The sequence below is a fragment of the Macaca mulatta genome, chromosome 5 (genome assembly GCF_049350105.2).
Source record: "Macaca mulatta isolate MMU2019108-1 chromosome 5, T2T-MMU8v2.0, whole genome shotgun sequence".
In the NCBI taxonomy this organism is placed as follows: Eukaryota; Metazoa; Chordata; class Mammalia; order Primates; family Cercopithecidae; genus Macaca; species Macaca mulatta.
In genome coordinates this window covers 58247223-58263101 of record NC_133410.1, presented here as the reverse complement: position 1 = coordinate 58263101, position 15879 = coordinate 58247223, and the positions used below count along the sequence as shown (strand labels likewise).

Here is a 15879-nt window from a genome sequence, read left to right as displayed (position 1 = left end):
TTAACAACATGGATATTCTCTAAGAAATGCATCATTAGGCAATTTCGTCATTGTGCCAACATCATAGTGTGCATTACACAAACATAGTTGGTATAGCCTACTACACACTTAGGCTATATGGTATAGGTCTATTATTCTTAGGCTACAAACCTGTAGAGCATGTTACTGTACTGAATACTGTAGGCAGTTGTAACACAATGGTAAGTGTTTGTGTATCCAAACATAGAAAAGGAAGAGTAAAAATGCCATATAAACGATTAAAAAAAAAAGTACAGCTGTGTAAGGTACTTACCATGAATGGAGCTTGCAGGATGGGAAGTTGCTCTGGGTAGGGCAGTGAGTGAATGAGTGGCATGTGAATGTGAAGGACATTACACTCCTGTAGACTTTATAAACACTGCACACAGGCTGAGCGTGGTGGTTCACACCTGTAATCCCAGCACTTTGGGAGGCCGAGGCAGGCAGATCACGAGATCAGGAAATTGAGACCATCCTGGCTAACATGGTGAAACCCCATCTCTACTAAAAATACAAAAAATTAGCAGGGCGTGGTGGCAGATGCCTGTAGTCCCAGCTACTCGGGAGGCTGAGGCAGGAGAATGGCGTGAACCCGGAGGCAGAGCTTGCAGTGAGCCGAGATCACACCACTGCACTCCAGCCTGGGCAGCAGAGCGAGACGCCCTCTCGAACAAAAAAAAATAAAAAATAAAATGAAAATAAACACTGCACACTTAGGCTATACTAAATTTATGGAAATATTTTTCTTCCATAATAAATTAACCTTATCTTACTATAACTATTTTACTTTATAAATTTTTAAATTAGAAACATTAAATTTGGTCAGGCGCAGTGGCTCATGCCTATAATCCCAACAATTTGGGAGGCTGAGGCAGATGGATCACCCAAGGTCAGGAGTTCGAGACCAGTCTGACCAACATAGTATGACCCCCTCTCTACTAAAAATACAAAAATTAGCTGGGCATGGTGTTGCATGCCTCTAATCTCAGCTACTCTGGAGGCTGAGACAGGAGAATTGCTTGAACCCAGGAGGTGGAAGTTGCAGTGTTGATCCGAGATCATATCATTGCACTCCAGCCTGGGCAAAAGAGTGAAACTCTGTCTGAAAAAATAAATAAATAAATTTTATTTATTTAATTTAATTTTTTTGGGGGGGGGTACGGAGTCTTGCTCTGTCACCCAGGCTGGAGTGCAGTGATGCAATTTCAGCTCACTGCAAGCTCCTCTCCCGGGTTCATGCCATTCTCCTGCCTCAGCCTCCCAAGTAGCTGGGATTACAGGCACCAGCCACCACGCCCAGCTAATTTTTTGTATTTTTAGTAGAGACAGGGTTTCAGCATGTTGGCCAGGATGGTCTCAATCTCCTGGCCTTGTGATCTGCCCGCCTCAGCCTCCCAAAGTGCTAGGATTACAGGAGTGAGCCACTGCGCCCGGCCTAAATTAAAAAATGTTAACCTTTTGACCTTTTGTAATAACACTTAGCTTAAAACACAAACACATTGTACAGTAGTACAAAAATACTTTCTTTGTATTGTTATTCTGTAAGTTTTATTGTATTTCTAAAATTTCTTTTTTTTTGCTTAAACTTTTTTATTAAAAACTAAGACACAAACACATACATTAGCCTAGACCTACACAGGGTAGGATCATTGTCACTGTCTTCTACCTCCACATCTTGTTCCACTGGAAGATCTTCAGGGGCAATAACATGCATGGAGCTGCCATCTGCTATGATAAAAATGCCGCCTTCTGGAATACTTCCTGAAGGACCTGCCTGAAGCTATTTCAGAACAAACTTATTTTTCGTAAATAGAAGGAGTACAGTCTTAAATAACAATGAAAACTATAGTATAGTAAATGCATAAACCAATAATATAGTCATTTATCATTACCAAGTATTATGTACTATGCATAACTGTAAGTGTTACACTTTTGTCATGACTAGCAGTGCAGCAGGTTTGTGTATACCAGCATCATCAGCACAAACATGTGAGTAATGTATTGTGCTATGACTTTATGGCATCTACGAAGTCACTCGCCAATAGGAATTTTTCAGCTCCATTATAATCTTATGGAACCACTGTCATATATGCAATCTGTCATTGACAAGAAGTCATTATACAGCATATGACTGTATATTTAATTAGAAGAAAAAACATGAATTTGGGAATCAGAAAAATCTCAGTTCTGACTCTCAGTCTTACCACTTAATGTCTTTCAGTCTTGAGGAAAGAAATGTTACTCCTCTCAATACCTCATAAGGTCATTGTGAGAAAAAGACCTAACACAAACTGGCCTACGTACACGGGTCCTTCCCCTTAACACACTGGATTAACAACTGTGACTCAAAGCCATTTATAGCCTTCTTGACATTGGGAAACATAGACATTAGATTCTCATTGATCAATCTGCAACTAGATGATTTGTGGATAAAGTATATGACTAAAAAGATATTTTTACCAAAACTACTGCATTTGAAATAAGCTTTCAGAAATATTTTCATACTTTTAAGGTATAAGGATTTTGGCAAATGAATGTGAAACTTCACATCAGTTTCATTGATTTTATGTGTTGTGAAACACTTGGCTCCACTCTATATATAACATACAAAGAAATAAGATATGCCGAGACTTAGTTATTCTATACACCAATAATAAAGAAATGTTAGAGTTTTCTGCTGAATAAGAATTTGATAAAATTTTTAAAATTGTGTTCCTTGGCCAGGTGCAGTGGCACACGCCTGTAAACCAGCATTTTAGGAGGTCAAGGTGGGCAGATCACCTGAGGTCAGGCGTTCGAGACCAGCCTGGCCAACATGGCGAAATCCTGTCTCTACCAAAAATGCAAAAAAATTAGCTGGGTATGGTGGCACACCCTCATGCCTCAGCCTCCCGAGTAGCCCTGTAATCCCAGCTACTCGGGAGGCTGAGGCACGAGAATTGTTTGAGCCCAGGAAGCAGAGATTGCCGTGAGCTGAGATCGCACCACTGCACTCCAGCCTGGGCAACAGAGTGAAACTCCATCTCAAAAGGAAAAAAAAAAAGTGTTCCTTTTAAAATTTTGTTCCTTTATTTTATAAATTTCGGAGCAATAGATTTGAATGAAAAAATAAGTTATTTTTCTTTTGTTATTTATTTTCATCAACATTTAAGATGAAAGCTCATTAGCACTCCAAAAAAAAAAGAAAGAGAATCAGAAGAAATAATAGAAATGTACATCAGTTTAAAGTTTGGTTAAATAAATTACAGTAAATCTATAAAATGAAACACCGGGCAGTGGTTAAAGTGATTATGTGAATCTAATTCTATTGGCATTGTAGTGTATCTCCAATGAAGGGGACAAAGTAGCATATGTGATACTGACCTATTGATGTAAAATTATAGACTGTGTTTCTCTGCTTTGTTCTCCCATAACCTTTAGTCCTTCCTCTCTCTTAGCACTCAAAACCCTTTACTGTTACTCCTGAGTTAATATTTAATGTCTCCTAGACTATAAGTTCCATGAGAGCAGGAATTTTATCTTTAGCCCTAGCACCTAGACCAGTGTCTGACACTGAATAAATAAAAGTCAGTACAGAATTATTGAATGAGTGGCAAGTCTAAGGAACTCAACTTGTCCTGGATGTTTCCTGATTCCTTTTCAAACTGCTGACAAATCATCCATCTGATTATCTGTTCTGGAAGTTTGCCTAGGACTAACATCAAGCCTGAGGAACTTTCCATTTTCTATCTGTGAGTGTTTGCATCCTTATTCATTTTGATTTTCAGTTTGCACAGCCTCTCTTGTTAAATTGTCAGCTTCAAAGACAGGGACCACGTTTAGTTTGTTCTTTTTTTTTTTTTCCATATGATACCCAGGAAAATGTTCTCCTTAAAGTGGAGGTCTGTTCAGTGATTAATTGATTTGGCAAGTACAGCCTCCTAAGAGAATAAATTATCAGTGGGGGTTATTATAATTTAATGACAATCACAAACACTCCCTTTCACAGGCCAGGCACTGTGGTTGGAGCTGTATGTCAATTAACTCCTTGATATGAAACCAACTAAGTGTCCATTGACCAATAAGTGGATAAAGAAAATGTGGTAGAAATACACCATGGAATACCACTCAGCCATTAAAAAAAAAAATGAAATAATGTCTTTTGCAGCAGCTTGGATGGAACTGGAGGCCATTATTCCAAGTTAAGTAACTCAGGAATGGAAAACCAAATATCGCATGTTCTCACTTATAAGTGGGAGCTGAGCTATGAGGACACAAAGACATACAGAATGATATAATGGACTTTAGAGGCTGGGGATGGGGGAGGTTGGGAAGGGGGTGAGGGATAAAAGACTACATATTGGGTGTAGTGTATACTGCTTAGGTGACAGGTGCACTAAAAAAGTCAGAATTTACCACTGTAGAATCCATCCGTGTAACCAAAAACCACTTGTACCCCAAAATATATTGAAATTAAAATATATATATATATATTTAAAAAGCATCTCCTTAATTCACAAATTCCTCTGAGGGTAGTACCACAAGTCCCATTTTACAGATGAGGCCCCTGAGGCTTCAGCAAGTCTCAGGGACTCACCACAGTCACCCATCTAGTAAGGAAAGAAACAAAGACTGGAATTTTTCCTAACTCCCAGGTCCATGTTCTTAATCACCTGTGACAATCCCCTCTCATATATCCAGCAGCTGATGAAGTCTTTCCCTCAGGAAACCAACTGGAGGTAGATATGTCATGTCCATCTCATATGCAATATGGTGAATCAGGAGGAGCTATGAAAGGACGACTCACTAAGTTACTCTCCCAAATGTTTGTGTTTGTTTAGACAGTGACCGTCATGACCACTAGGGAAGATAGTTTTCTGATTCTGCTTCCCTCGCCTCCTGGACAAAAGCAGAGCAGAGAAGCAGCATAAACCGTGGTTGGGGGCCTAAGAATGATCCCCAACTCTCCACTGCAAACCACCAGGGTCAGGAAGCCTCCGGATAATGCCCTCTCCCTCTTGTTTCGCTTTTTAAGTAGGTAAGCTGCACAGAGCAAAGCACTGTTGCGTATTTCTGGACAGCTTATTTCTCTTGCAGAGGAAGACTCATATACACAACTGAAAGGCATTAACATGGGAGAAGATTTGAGGGATTAGAAGGGTGGTGAAGGCGTGGTTGTCCAAAATCCCCCTCTGAGGAGAGATGATTGATATCTGGCTGTCATTCCAAGAAGCTTCTGGTTGACAAATACTGTCTGGTATTTCCTTGCTGATTTCTTACCCTCACACCGCAAGCCCTGATCACTGTGGTCCACTGTGCAAATGCAAATTACCTGAATCAGGCTGCTGGTGACTCACCAACTCCCCTTTAAAGCAACATCAGGTTCAACGCAGTGACAGCTCAGCGTAGAAGCCATGGCTCGCAGACACTGCTTCTCCTACTGGTTACTGGTCTGCTGGTTGGCGGTAACTGTGGCAGAAGGTAAGGGTTTTGCTTTTATTCTACTGTGGGTCCACTAATTAATAAGTTGTAGGAAAAGACAAAATTGGCTCCATGATTATACATTCCCATAAACTGGAAATATTTACCTCACCTTCCATCAGCCTGTGTGGTTAAAGAGAAGGAGGTTGGATTTTGTCACCTGAAGACCTTGGTCCTCGTCTCGGCAATAGCCCTGTGACTTTAGACATGCTTAACATCTCTGAGTATCAGACTCTCATATGTGAAGTGACAATATTAATAATATCCATCGTTATGGGGTTTGCAAGGACCAAATGAGCTATCATCCGTGAAAAACTCTCTAAGCTAAAAACGCTGTACAAATACTAGTTATTACGGTTACAAAGCTAACAATTCCACTTTGAATTATAGCACCGTCCACTTTCTATCTCCAGCAGCATAGTAATTTGCACATGGTGGGTATTTAGTCTTTGTTCATTGCTTAATTAATCACATCTATTGAGCTGCATTTTGGTGCCACAGAGGTGGACACAGGTTTCTTTCTTTAGGATTATATTAGATTCAATTTCTCAACTGTTCCTATTCTGTTTCTTTGTTCCCACTGCAAAATGTGTCCTGAGCCTTAGAATTGTTTTGCAAACCCCTAGGGAAAGAAAAGAAGAGGCTGGAGAAGGGACGAAAAGAGGGAAATACAAGGGGAGGAAATCTTGGGGAGCCTAGATTTAACCTTTTTTCAGTTTATTTTAATTCCAAAACTAGATGCTGTTTTGGGAAAATGGACCTAGGAGTCAAACAGAGCCCTTCGCCCCTTTCACGTGTCTTGGGGAGGGGGCTTTGCAGGGGCTCAGCCAAACCCTGCTCATCCCCAGACAGATTCCCTGTTACCATCCCTCAGAGCTCACAATAGACAGGAGACGGGGAGAGACATCAGAGCTGGTCATGGAATACACAGAAACCCCGTGATGCAACCTCTGCACATACTCTGGCAATCAGGGGGCAGAGTATAGATTATGAACAAAACCTGCCCCCCATATCCCAAGACAAGGTCCCCAAGCCTCACCTGCTAAAAGTGACATCTAAAAGAAGCATCATAAAACAAAACTAGCCACCTGCCATTTTCTCTGCAAAAAGTGAACCACTCTTCAGGAGGCTTTGTAAACACATAGCTAAACAAGTTATAATGAGATTAGAGATTTATTTTATTCACATCTTAAAAACACCCACTGAGGCTGGGTGCAGTGGGCTCACACCTGTAATCCCAGCACTTTGGGAGGCCGAGGAGGGCAGATCACCTGAGGTCGGGAGTTCGAGACCAGCCTGACCAACATGGAGAAATCCCATCTCTACTAAAAACACAAAATTAGCCAGATGTGGTGGCACATGCCTGTAATCCCAGCTACTCGGGAGACTGAGGCAGGAGAATTGCTTGAACCCGGCAGGTGGAGGTTGTGGTGAGCAGAGATCGTGCCATTGCACTCCAGCTTGGGGAACAAGAGTGAAACTCTGTCTCAAAAAACAAAACACCCGTTGCACCCATTGAAACATCAGATTTGATTTCTGAATTTGACTCACGTTTCCCTACAATCCCTCCAAGTCCTTCAAATGTAGCTTCATTCTATCCCAGCAGCCCTGCTTCCAGTCCATCGCTCACTCACGCACACCCTGGGTCTGCCAAACAAGGTCATGTGTGGCTCTCCAAACTCACCCTCTTCTCACTGCTGCACAGCAGCAACCACAGCTGCTCCCTCCTCTTGCTTTCACCTGTTTGTTGCAATTCTGCTTTAAGGCACAACTTTTTTTTTTTTTTTTTTTTTTTTTTTTTTTTTTTTTGAGACGGAGTCTCGCTGTATCACCCAGGCTGGAGTGCAGTGGCCGGATCTCAGCTCACTGCAAGCTCTGCCTCCCGGGTTTTTACGCCATTCTCCTGCCTCAGCCTCCCGAGTAGCCGGGACTACAGGTGCCCGCCACCTCGCCCGGCTAGTTTTTTGTATTTTTTAGTAGAGACGGAGTTTCACCGTGTTAGCCAGGATGGTCTCGAACTCCTGACCTCGTGATCCGCCCGTCTCGGCCTCCCAAAGTGCTGGGATTACAGGCTTGAGCCACCGCGCCCGGCCAAGGCACAACATTTAAATGCCACTATGATTTTGCCTTTACAAAATCTTTGTTAAGATGTAATCATTTAAAAATTGCAATTTCTCTTTCTGACACCTTTGACTTCTTACAGCTATTTGTGCATCACCTACGGCACGTACGGCATCTGCTTTGTACTGCAGATCCCCGGCTTCACAGCATCTGCCCACTCCTTGAGCTCAGCCTTTTAATCTTAATCATCTCTGCATTTGCCACAGCCCCTAATGTGGTAACCTGTACCTTGTTGAAACGACTTGACTCACAGGGTAGAATTGAAAGAGGCCTGTCTGATACTTTCTAGGCTCTGATATTTTGTCTGTGAAATCAGAGATTTGACCAAGATAGTCATTCTCTGAGTCTACAAAATAAATTGAGTTTTGCAGTTATTGTGAGTAAATCCATCATAGAACTTATTTTTCTTTCTGACTCAAGTCTGAAAGCACATGAGAATTTTTCTAAGACTCCATGAGCCATGTAAGGGAAGAACTGCACACTTAAACTTCAAGTAGAAAGCTGACTTCTCTTAAAATCAGTGTAGTTCACTGCAAGCCAGCTTTGTCTGCCCAAATAACCACAGAGTATAGGTAATTATAAAAAAAAAATTATTTCATCATTACCTTTTTTTAAAAAAGTACTTGTTTTTAAAGTAGTTGTTGGTATGCTATGAATTTCATGTCTAGACTATAATAAACCACCTTAAAACTGATATTCAAATTCCAAGCAATATTTTGCTTTGTTTCTTCTATTATACTCTATTTTTTTGTTTGTTTGTTTGTTTGAGACGGAGTCTCCCTCTGTTGCCCAGGCTGGAGTGTGTACAGTGGCACCATCTCAGTTCACTGCAACCTCCACCTCCTGGATTCAAATGATTCTCGTGACTCAGCCTCCGGAGTAGCTGGGATTACAAGTGTCCGCCACCATGCCCGGCTACTTTTTGTACTTTTAGTAGAGATGAGGTTTCACCATGTTGGCCAAGCTGGTCTTGAACTCCTGACCTTAAGTGATCTGCCTGGCTTGGCCTCTCAAAGTGCTGGGATTAAAAGTGTGAGCCTCCACGCCTGGCCATTTTTTAATATAAATTATTATTACAGATTTTCTGGGACTGAAATTAAATACTCACTGAACTCCACAAAAATATACAGAGAGGAACATTTAAGGTCAGCCTGACCATTTAATTCATCAAGTATTTACTGAGTACCACTATAAGCCAGGGACTATTCTAGGTGCTGGAGACACAGACAGTAACCAAGAGTCAACAGTCCCTGTCATTGGGGAGGTCCTATTCTAATAACACGTGTCCCCAATAGCCCTATCTTTAATGCACAAATGTTATGGGCCTAAGAAAATGGGGCTCAGGCTAACAGAATGTTTCTATAACATTCGAGATTAGTAACTGTAGCTAACACTTATTAAGTGCAGACTGTACATCCAGCAATGTTCTCAGCACTTTATATATTTTGTTTCCAATAACACTCACAAAGGGATGATGAGATAGGTAGTATTATTTTCTTCATTTTACAAAGGAGGAAAATGAGACTCAGAGAGGTTAAGGAATCTATCTGTGTTCACCTAGTTATTAAATGGCAGAGCTCAGGGAGCCTGGCTCTAGAGCCTATCCTTTTAAACACTTTGCTGTTCTGCCTCTCAAAATGTTTTTAATCTGCGTTTAAATATTTGACCTACTTTGGTCTTATTAAGCTTGCAGAAGAGCTCTCATCTTTGACATCCAGTGCCTTTGAGAGCATGTCAGTATGTTACATAAGGGGAAATATTTGCTTATTATTCAACACACTACTCCTGAGAAGTAGGAACTTGGTAACTTTGCAGTTATAGAAACTGGGATTTCTCTCAATCAATTCAATTGTACTGGAGACGCTGTGCTAGGGACGAGGAGGCAGCAGTCTACAAGACGGTCACGTAGATCTTTCAGTGGAGTAGACATGTAACCACTGAATAATAATCACACAGCTGAAGAGTATGATGAAAGTGGACTCACAGGGCACTACGAAAGCATGTTGCAAAGGGTTTTAACCAAGTTTCTGGGTAGGAAAGGCCTCCCTGACAAAAAAGAGAGAGAGAGAGAGACTTGAAATTGAATAGGAGTCAGCCAGGCAAAGAGTACAGGAAATGCTGCTCTAGGCATCTGCAACCACCTTTTCAGAAGCCCAGGACAATTGATGACTTTTGCCAAAGTAGGTTTTGGAGAGTGGAGGAGGCAGGGTTAGAGTCCAACGGATTAAATAGGGGGAGAAGCAGAATCAGTAGGTGTACAGACTTTAAAGAGAGAGGAGGAGGAACCAAAGAAGTTCATGGCAGATTACCTCAGCTTTCTCTCTGGAATATGAAGCTGATAAAGCAACTTAGAGAGGTAGAGAACGTTTCAAAGCAAATTCTTCAGATGAATGAAGAATGAAAATTTTGAGGGAAATCTGAGGAAATAGCAAAGGGTTAGAAGATAAGGAACAGAGAAGAACAAAGATAAAATAATGAGCAGTGTTAGATCAGCTGACATCAGAGACCATAAATGGCATCAACCCACTTTCTCAGATGTGTGGCCGTAACTTTGTAAGATGTGACAGGTTCCCACACCAATCACTATTACTTCCACATTTTAGGACACTTGTGCTAGCTAACTGGTGACCCAATAGAATCACCATAGGTCTAGTTTGTTTGGAAGAATGTGGTTTTATGTGGTCCTGCCCACATTCCTGGGTAAGTGATTGAAGCAAGCTTATACCTTGATCTTACACCCTTGAAAATTCCCAGAAAAAGAGAGCACTGAACACTACTGGACATCCCAGAGTCAGAGAAAACCTGCCTTGCCGGCTCTGAAACCCCATTGTTAGAGGAGGATTTAGAGAGTAGCTTCAGGTTTCTAGAAATGAGATGAGCACAAGAGGCGAGTGGGTGGGTAGTTTTTAACAGCTGGAGCATAGTTAACCTAGTGGCAAAGCTCAAGGCCTCCTTAAGCCTGAGCTGACAGCAAAATGTCAAGATGGGGCTTAAAACAGAGGCCAGCTGGGCCGGGCGCGGTGGCTCAGGCCTGTAATCCCAGCACTTTGGGAGGCTGAGGCGGGCGGATCACGAGGTCAGAAGATCAAGACCATCCTGGCTAACATGGTGAAACCCCGTCTCTACTAAAAATATAAATCAAAAAAGAAAAAAATTAGCCGGACGTGGCGGCACGCACCTGTAGTCCCAGCTACTCGGGAGGCTGAGGCAGGAGAATGGCGTGAACCCAGGAGGTGGAGCTTGCAGTGAGCCGATCGCGCCACTGCACTCCAGGCTGGGCGACAGAGAGAGACTCCATCTCAAAAAAAGAAAAAAAAAAAATCAAAGGCTAATTTCTCTCCTAGCGACTGGATTCTTGGCAGAATGTCTTCCTGTAAGGTTCAGAACTTACCAGAAAAAAAGCGACTAGTGTGGGATTTAGTCATTTTCTGTAAAGTGTCTCAATCTAGTTTCAGTTACTCAGTTACAGAATTTCAATGTACCCTGAGTAGCTGTGGGAGAAGGGGTTGGCATTTTGTTCGAGGAACAGACACCCATTCAAGCTAGCTTTACGAACAAGTAGAGCTGGAGGTGGATTATTATAAGGATATCTCCAAGAAACTTAAGAATAGCTAGGGCTCCCTGAAAAGCCAAAAACTGGCCGGCCATGGTGGCTCACGACTATAATCCCAGCACTTTGAGAGGTCCGAGGCAAGTGGATCACTTGAGGTCAGGAGTTCGAGACCAGCCTGGCCAACATGGCTCAACCCCATCTCTACTAAAAATACAAAAATTAGCTGGGTGTTGTGGTGGGCGCCTGTAATCCCAGCTACTCAAGATGCTGGCACAGGAGAATCGCTTGAATCCAGGAGGTGAAGGCTGCAGTGAGCCGAGATCGCACCACTGCACTCAAGCCTGGGCAACAGATGGAGACTCCGTCAAAAAAAAAAAAAAAAAAAAAACCACCAAGGCGGCTGCTCCCAACATCACTCTGTTACCACAAGGCCTCTGGTCTCTTCTGTCCCAGAGGCCTTCCCTATTTTGCTGCTTCTATGTGCAGACTGGCTTCTCTGCATTCTCAACATTCCGAAGGCCAAAACCTGACACTCCAGCCCCTGCCCTACACCTTCTACTGACGTCTTCCACTGTAACTCAGTTCTCAAGTGAGAATCTGATTGGTCACTGACCAGCCAATGAATGAGTTGAGTGTCAATCAGTGGTCCAATCAGCCATAACCAGAAGGTGTATAGGACTGGCAACTGACATTTCCAGGGTTCATGGGTGAAACAGAATATGTAGAAGGGACTACGGACATAGGCAAATAACAAGCATATCCAATACAGCCAAGAAACCTGAATTAAACTGTCCCAAAGGAGAGGGGAATCTAGTCCTTGGGGGGAGGTGGTAAGTGCCTCAGCACTCTCAACTTCCTGTGAGAAGTTCTTCTTTTTTTGAGACAGAGTTTGGCTCTTGTTGTCCAGGCTGGAGTGCAATGGCATGATATCAGCTCACAGCAACCTCCGCCTCCCAGGTTCAAGCAGTTCTCCTGCCTCAGCCTCCCAAGTAGCTGGGATTACAGGCATGTGCCATCGTGCCTGGCTAATTTTTGTACTTTTAGTAGAGACGGGGTTTCTCCATTTTGGTCAGGCTGGTCTCGAACTCCTGACCTCAGGTGATCTACGCATGTAAGCCTCCCAAAGTGCTGGGATTACAGGGGAAGTTCATTTTATCATCATTCACACGGGCAACCCTTTCCAGGCAGTATATGTAAGCCTCTAAGGGAGTGAAGGAACAATTTTCTAAAGAAAAGATTACTTTTTCATAGCCAATTTGATTCAATGATACAGTCAAGGAAGACTATGACACTTGAGTTTGATCCAAATTTCTTCTGAAAAGATAAATGCATCCTGGTTCTCAGTGCTCTTTCTCCTGCTGCTTGTAGATGGCCCCTCCCTTCCCCTAGGAAATTATTTCACTGCTTGGGCAGTTGAAGCAGAACTTTTGGATTAATGGCCTTTGGGGGCAGTTGTTTTGATTTTCTTAACATTAAGTTCCTTTTTTCTACTGAATTTTCTTTATTTAGTTGTAATTTACATGCAATAAAATCCTTTTTTTTTTTTTTTTTTTGAGATGGAGTCTCACTCTATCACCCAGGCTGGAGTGCAATGGCACAATCTCGGCTCACTGCAAGCTCTGCCTCCCGGGTTCACGCCATTCTCTTGCCTCAGCCTCCCCAGTAACTGGGACTACAGGCACCCACCGCCACGCCTGGCTAATTTTTTTGTATTTTTAGGAGAGACAGGGTTTCACCATGTTAACCAGGATGGTCTCGATCTCCTGACCTCGTGATCTGCCTGCCTGAGCCTCCCAAAGTGCTGGGATTACAGGCCTGAGCCACCACACCCGGCCAAAATTCATACATTTTAAAAGTACAGCTTGATCACATTTTACATATGGCTACATATAAACATGTGTATGTGTACAAACATATGTATGTACACATATATGTGTGTTTATATACAAATTATATATGTGTGTGTACACCTGTGTGTATACATATAGATATATAGATAACCATATCTATGTAACAACCACCCAGATCAAGATATGAAACATTTCTAAAGAGTTCCCTGGCTACACTTTCTGCTAAAAAATACCTATCCTTGCCCTAAGCTGAATTATTATTTTGACCTTTTTTTAAACTATAGATTAATTTTGCTTGCTCTTGAACTTCATATAAAGGGAGTTGTACAGTATGTACACTTTTGTGTCTAACTTGTATCGCTCAACATTCAAGGGATGTATCCACGTTGTAGGTATTAGTAGTTCTTCCTTTTCACTGCTGAGTACTATTTCATTGTATGAATATACACAGTTTCTTCATGCATTCCTCTGTTGATGGACACTTAGATTGTTTCCATTTAGGTTATTATGAATAATGCTACTGTGAACACCCCTGAACGAGTCTTTTTTTTTTTTTTTTTTTTTTTTTTTTTTTTTTTTTTTTAGACGGAGTCTCGCTCTGCCACCCAGGCTGGAGTGCAGTGGCCGGATCTCAGCTCACTGCAAGCTCCGCCTCCCGGGTTCACGCCATTCTCCTGCCTCAGCCTCCCAAGTAGCTGGGACTACAGGCGCCCGCCACCTCGCCCGGCTAATTTTTTTTGTATTTTAGTAGAGACGGGGTTTCACCGTGTTAGCCAGGATGGTCTCGATCTCCTGACCTCGTGATCCGCCCGTCTCGGCCTCCCAAAGTGCTGGGATTACAGGCTTGAGCCACCGCGCCCGGCCACGAGTCTTTTTATGGACATAAACATTCATTTCTCCTGGGTAAATTCCCCACAGTGGAAATGCTGGGTCATCAGGTGTGTCTGTGTTTCATTTCATTGAACGTTGGCAGTTCTTTCAAATATACATTGAGATTTCTCTAATTCTCTCTTCCCATCTTTCTCCTCTGCCACCACTCTAAACCACCCTTCTGCTTCTGTTACCAGACCTGTTTCCTGACTTGCGTTTTCCTCTCCACAGGACAAGAAGAGGTATTTACCCCTCCTGGAGACTCACAAAATAACGCAAACCCTACCGACTGCCAGATCTTTACACTCACCCCTCCACCCGCCACGAGGAGTCCGGTCACAAGGGTCCAGCCCATCACAAAGACACCTAGGTGTCCCTTCCATTTTTTTCCACGAAGGCCCAGAATCTATTTTAGGTTTCCAAACAGACCTTTCCTGCCTTCAAGGTGTAACCACCGTTTTCCGTTCCAGCCATTTTATTGGCCACACCGTCGCCTTACTCCTTATAGATATTTCCCCAGAAGAAGACTCCAGAGGGAAAGCTCATCTGAGGAAAGCTGAGAGGGAAGAGAAACCCAAACATACTGAAGCAAAAAAAAGTCAATCCTTCAGAAAAAGCAGCAAAAAGATTTCTGTTTTATCTTTCCAAACTAACTATTGGATCTGAAGATTAAATATCCTAAACACCACTGACTAGAAACTGTTCTCTTTGTCAGCAGTGAAGATATTGGATCACAGGTTATTGATGTTTGCAAAATTGGACAATAACCACGTTATTTTTATCCTCAACTTCTTATGGTCACAGGATATTTATGCGAATAAAATCTTAAAATGGGTAGCTCTAGTAATTCCTATCCATACTGAGATGCTGAAAGAATCCATCTCCTCCTCTAAATTAAACAGCATTTAAATAAATTGAGATCATTATAAACCACGTGAAGACACTGATGACACCGTTTTTATACTCATTGGAAAAAGTACAGAGCAAGGTGCAATGACAAAGTAAACTTTAAAAAAAAATTATAAAGCTTAAAGCAATTAAAAAGTTATGGAGAGTCTGACTGTAGATAATACTTTAAAGATATAAACTTGACTTGTCTAACCCAAATAATTATTATTATTATTTTCTTGGAGATAGAGTTTCACTCTTGTTGCCCAGGCTGGAGTGTAGTGGTGCTGTCTCGCCTCACTGCAACCTCTGCCTCCCGGGTTCAAGTGATTCTCCTGCCTCAACCTCCCAAGTAGCTGGGATTATAGGCGCCCGCTACCACACCTGGCTAATTTTTTGTATTTTTAGTAGAGACAGGGTTTCACCATGTTGGCCAGGCTAGTCTTGAACTCCTGACCTCAGGTGATCCACCCACCTCGGCCTCCCAGAGTACTGGGATTGCAGGCGTGAGCCACTGTGCCCAGCCCCAAATAATTACTTTTAAACTATGGTATCTAAATTTACTTTAATGTTGACTTCAACTGATGCAAATTAATTTGATAATTTTCTCACTGTTTACCATTATCATTACATAGATGCTGACTAAAATGATAAACTTCCCCTCAAACTTTTAACATAATTCCAGGTTCAAAAAGCCTGATTAAACTGCTACAAGAATATTCTGGTACCTCTAGAACTCTACAGACATAAGTTCACTCAACCCTTCGAACCTTATATTCTCAGGGTGCAATATGAGAAACAAATCCCACAGATTGCATTCATTGGTTATTTGTTTTGGCCACTCTGTAAAACACAGCTTCCTGTTTATGCCACTTATCTTGCCTGTAACATAAGAACTTTAGTTCTGCATATGTGGTCAGTGGCTTGCACTTTTTCCTCCCAAGATCAATGTGCAAAAGTTGCTGCTACTACTGCTGCTAAAAAAAACAGAAAAAAAAAATCAGCACGAAGACATGAAAGGACTTTGGGAATGGTTGCCCTGAAAAAGAAAAGAGAGATAAAATCATCATGCGATGTTTCTTTGCTTTATTAAAATGGTCAAAAAAGAAAAAAAAAAAA

General features: G+C 42.1%; 1 protein-coding gene and 1 long non-coding RNA gene across 2 annotated transcripts in view; one reads left to right on the top strand and one right to left on the bottom strand.

The window, feature by feature from the left end:
- LOC144341154 (uncharacterized) overlaps window positions 1-7174 on the bottom strand; it is a 23360-nt gene extending 16186 nt beyond the window's left edge. The window contains exons 1-2 of the long non-coding RNA XR_013417894.1: window positions 7030-7174; window positions 5330-5466 (exon numbers count right to left, since the gene is read on the bottom strand). This is a non-coding gene — a long non-coding RNA (uncharacterized LOC144341154). The remainder of the gene's footprint in view (window positions 1-5329; window positions 5467-7029) is intronic.
- On the top strand, window positions 5352-15879 carry ODAPH (odontogenesis associated phosphoprotein). The gene is made up of 2 exons (XM_015138530.3): window positions 5352-5478; window positions 14104-15879. The coding sequence occupies exons 1-2, from the start codon at window positions 5412-5414 to the stop codon at window positions 14430-14432; spliced, it is 396 nt and encodes a 131-aa protein (XP_014994016.2). The 5' UTR covers window positions 5352-5411; the 3' UTR covers window positions 14433-15879.